Source organism: Penaeus chinensis, chromosome 9 (genome assembly GCF_019202785.1).
Source record: "Penaeus chinensis breed Huanghai No. 1 chromosome 9, ASM1920278v2, whole genome shotgun sequence".
Taxonomy (NCBI): domain Eukaryota; kingdom Metazoa; phylum Arthropoda; class Malacostraca; order Decapoda; family Penaeidae; genus Penaeus; species Penaeus chinensis.
Window position 1 is genome coordinate 12,326,976 of NC_061827.1, and position 5,000 is coordinate 12,331,975.

Here is a 5,000-nt window from a genome sequence, read left to right on the forward strand (position 1 = left end):
GCCAGCAGTTCCAGAACCAGCTGAACCGCCAGCAGTTCCAGAACCAGCAGAGTAACCGTCAGCAGTTCCAGAACCAACAGAGTAACCGTCAGCAGTTCCAGAACCAGCAGAGTAACAGCCAGCAGTTCCAGAACCAGCTGAACCGCCAGCAGTTCCAGAACCAATTGAACCGCCAGCAGTTCCAAAACCAGCAGAGTAACAGCCAGCAGTTCCAGAACCAGCAGAGTAACCGTCAGCAGTTCCAGAACCAACAGAGTAACCGTCAGCAGTTCCAGAACCAGCAGAGTAACAGCCAGCAGTTCCAGAACCAACAGAGTAACCGTCAGCAGTTCCAGAACCAGCAGAGTAACCGTCAGCAGTTCCAGAACCAACAGAGTAACCGTCAGCAGTTCCAGAACCAGCAGAGTAACAGCCAGCAGTTCCAGAACCAACTGAACCGTCAGCAGTTCCAGAACCAGCTGAACCGCCAGCAGTTCCAGAACCAGCTGAACCGCCAGCAGTTCCAGAACCAGCAGAGTAACAGCCAGCAGTTCCAGAACCAATTGAACCGCCAGCAGTTCCAAAACCAACAGACTAACCGTCAGCAGTTCCAGAAACAAGTGAACAATAATTTGCAGTTTTCGAATCAGCCAGATCGCCTTCAGTTGCAAAACGGTCGTCAGCAGTTCCAGAGCCAGAATGACAGACAGCAATCTCAGCTCACTCCTGAACTCAACACCGCGCCTGGCTCTGGAGTCCTCCTCAAGAGCGCCCTCGCCAGAACCAGCAACTACGGCCAGCGTTTCAACAAGAATCTGCTGAGCGGACAGGACCAGAACACCCGATTCACTGGTCAGGCGCGATACACCGAGAGATATGGCAGCAACTTCGATCAGTTCACCCAAAACCGGGATCAGTACAACCAGAATTCCAATCAGTACACGTCAGGCCGCAACCAATACAGTCAGAACAACAGTGAGAATCGCAGCCAAAGAAGGCAGTACTCCAATGACCAGTTCAACCGTGAACGCTACCAGAGCAACCAGCAGGGCCGATACAACAGTCGAACCCAGTACAACAACCAGAACCAATACAACAGGCAAAACCAGTACAACCAGAAACAAACCACTAGGCAGAACCAATACAACACCCAGAACCAGTACAACAATCAGAACCAGTACAACAACCAGAACCAGTTCAGCAGCCAGAACCAGGACACAACCCAGAACCAGTACAACAACCAGAACCAGTTCAGCAGCCAGAACCAGGACACAACCCAAAACCAGTACAACAACCAGAACCAGTTCAGCAGCCAGAACCGGTACAATAACGAGCGCACTTCCCAGTCGTCCAACACCCAGAACTACTACCCCATCAGCGTCGTCTTGGCCTAGTCGACCCAACTTTGTCCCTGCAATCAACTACAGCGATGACGACCCCTGCCTGACCCCGCACTAACTCCTACAGGCTGGAGGATCCTGTGTACCCTAAGCAGGATCTTGGCATGCCGTATTCAGTTCTCCAAGTTCCGCTGATGTCGATCAAAATTCACAATCAGCTTATTGTGTAATCTTTGACCATGAATGCAGCCTTAGATCTGGAGATTGGTAATCAAATTGATTTACTAAACACTTCGTACAAGCTCTTTTTTTCCGTTAAAACACTATGTATATGAATGTTGTAATAAAAGGTTTTTGCATAATATAATTCGGTTTTAGTTCTCCGATAGGAAGAGATAGGGGTAAATTTCAGTTTTACATTTCGGACTCTCGTGTCTAATGACTTCGTTATTTTTTTTTTTTTGTTGCGACGGAAGTACATAGAAGATAAGAGAGAGAGAGAGAGAGAGAGAGAGAGAGAGAGAGAGAGAGAGAGAGAGAGAGAGAGAGAGAGAGACAGACAGACAGACAGACAGACAGAGAGAGAGAGAGAGAGAGAGAGAGAGAGCTTGAACGCACTTAGATTTGAAGCATTCCTCAATTTTGTATCTGTTTTCTATGAACAGTTAAAGTATTAAAGAAAATGGTTAATCCCCAGTATCAGCAATGACTATGATCTTTTTTTAATTGGCCTTCTTTGTGTGTGTGTGTGTGTATATATATGTGTGTGTGTGCATATGTATGTGTGTGTGTGTGTGAATGCACATAGATTTGAAGCATTCCTCAATATTCTATCTGTTTTCTATGAACAGCTAAAGTATTAAAGAAAATGGTTAATCCCCAGTATCAGCAATAACTATGATTTTTGTTTTTAATTGGATTTTGTTTTTGGTGTGCAAAACTCTTGCATGTGTGTGTGTATGTATGTATGTATGTATGTATGTATGTATGTATGTATGTATGTATGTATGTATGTGTGTATGTATGTATGTATGTATGTATGAATGTATGTGTGCGTGCGTGTATGTGTGTGCGTCCGCGTGTGTGTTTGTGCGTATACATATATATGAGTATGTATATATATGGATATACATAGATATATGAGTATATGTATATATGGATATACATATATATATATGGATATACATATATACATGTGCATATATGTATGTGCGTATATGACTATATATCATGTGGGGTATGTATGTATGTATGTATGTATGTATATATATATATATATGTGTGTGTGTGTAGATACATACATGTGTGGACATAGATATAGATATATCTATACATAGATATATACACATAAGTGTGTGTGTACATATATACATATGTGCATATATATATCTACATATACATGTCATATGCGTATATGTATATATATATATATATATATATATATATATATATATATATATATATATATGTATATATATATATATGTATATATATGTATATATATATATATATATATATATATATATATATATATGTGTGTGTGTGTGTGTGTGTGTGTATGTACTTGCATATATATGTGTGTGTGTGAAGCGAGAGATTATACTGTATTTCTTCTTCTTTATGGTTTGCGAAGTTATAGCTTCGCAAAGGCCTTCTAAATAAGGCCCGGATTATATACCGTTACTCTTCTGTATATTACATCGCAATCTTGTAAGTTCCATAAAATAAATATATATGAAAATTCTCAGTATTAGGAAGTTGGTGCAATTTGTACTGCGGTTTAAAATATGTCTATATTTCGGTTTTTATTCATATATATTCAACAATAACTATAGACTACAAAATAAAGACATTCAAATCTAAACATGGGAAAACAAGGGGCCTATGGAGGAGAGGTCAGCATTCATGCCTATCGCGTCGTTATTTCGTGGCCGAGGGAAGAGCCGCCCCTCTCTCATGCGACAGGAGGTGCCGGGAGAAAACCTCCGCACTGACGAAGGTTTCGCTGCAGAATTGGCACGCGAGTCGCTTCAGTTGCCCGTTGACTACATTTGGGACGACGCCATAGTGACTCAACATGTGTTCGTGTAGCTGGACTGTGTTGGGGAACGCCGTTTTGCACACGCCGCACACGGCTGGAAGAGGGCTAAGGCTGGGGTGTTTTTTGAAGTGCCTGCGCAGGCCACAATATGACCGAACCCTCAGATGACACTCTCCGCACTCGAATAACCGGGGAAGTGACTTTTTGGCAGCTTTGTCGCCGGGGTAGTGCTCATCGTCTTTTATGGTCGCCTGCGGAACAACCTCTTGCGTCTTCTCTGGATCGCTATTGTTGTTGCTGTCGCCTTTGTAGTGGGACAGCACGTGAAAGTACAAGTCAAAGACGTTCAAGAACTGTTGCTTGCATCTGGCGCAGACAGCGGGCCGAGTGGGAAGGACATCACCATGGCTGTTCAAGTGCCTCTTCAGGCCATGGTGAGAGCGCGTGCGCATCCTGCATTGCCCACACTCATAGTCCCGCTCGGTGGAAGACTCCAGGTTAGCGACGGGTCTGCTCGGCTGTCGGGGAACACTTGTGACACGATCCTGGTCTGTTCGGTTCTGCTGATATTGCGTGTCAGCAGACTGAGGTATTGCTACTCCTGTGTTGACTGCTGGCTTATCCTCGTGCACTTCAGGGGCTTTGCTGCGATTTGTGAAGGCGCTGGGCATGACAGGAACTGTCTTTATCTCCTGTTGAGATGGACCAGAACGGCTGTTGCCAACTTCATTATCGTATTTTCTGATTTTGGCTGGCGGCGACAGGGCTTCTTCAGAGCTCGCGGGAGACGGCGCTGCGGACCTGTCTTCATCCTGTGGCGAAGGATATTCCATGTACGGGGAAGGATATGGAGGAAGCATGACGTAAGGGGAAAACATTCCATGCATCTGGTACATTCTAGCCATAGAAGGTACGACCCACGGCCACGACATGACTGAGGACATACTGTCCAGCCGAGGTTCTTGAATTCTTGCCAGTCGATTAACTGCAAGGGAAAAAAAGAAACATTAATACACGCATATAGAGTAAAATAATGTACTAACATTTAATTCCAAACTTTGTTATTTGCTTACACGGTGGGTAACATGACTTACGTAGTTCTACATAACGTTGAAAGCCGATGACATAGTTAGGATCAACATCTTCCGGTCGTCTCGCGGTGTCCGAAAACGATGAGCCAGGTCGGTGAAATTCTCCGAATTGGTTTTCCGTATAAGCGACATCTCTGCCAAAATCCGTGCGCACAGAGAGCTTCTTGGGTCGAGTGCCAGTCACGCTGTCTAAATCCCTCTTCCTGACACCTGAAGCACCACCAGCTGTCCGTTTGTTCGCTTCACACATTAAGTTTTGTTCATTGCCAGATTCTTCCATGGGTTCGGCCTTAATAGGAACACTCACTCTCCTATCCATTATTTTCTTTTTCTTTTCAAGATTACCTTTACCTAATAATCAGAAACGACTGCACGTCTAGTCTATTCACAGGAAAGGACAAGCCTTGTCTAATACTGAGCTGTCGGTGAAGGAGATCATAAACATAATATAATAGCACATAGCGGAAGGGGACAAGGAGACGTGGCGGGGGAACTGAGAAGACGATAACGCAAACGTGAAAGGGGGCAAGGAACAGGGAGGAGATTATG

The 5,000-nt window shown here is 44.3% G+C and overlaps 1 protein-coding gene across 1 annotated transcript in view; it reads left to right on the forward strand.

Moving 5' to 3' along the window:
* Positions 1-1,549, forward strand: part of LOC125028660 (transcription factor SPT20 homolog) — a 2,812-nt gene extending 1,263 nt beyond the window's left edge. The window contains exons 3-4 of the mRNA XM_047618135.1: positions 1-1,300; positions 1,447-1,549. The exon at positions 1-1,300 is cut by the window's left edge and continues 379 nt beyond it. Of these exons, the coding sequence (XP_047474091.1) occupies positions 1-1,300; positions 1,447-1,549 (1,403 nt within the window). The remainder of the gene's footprint in view (positions 1,301-1,446) is intronic.
* Positions 1,550-5,000: the final 3,451 nt, after the last annotated feature.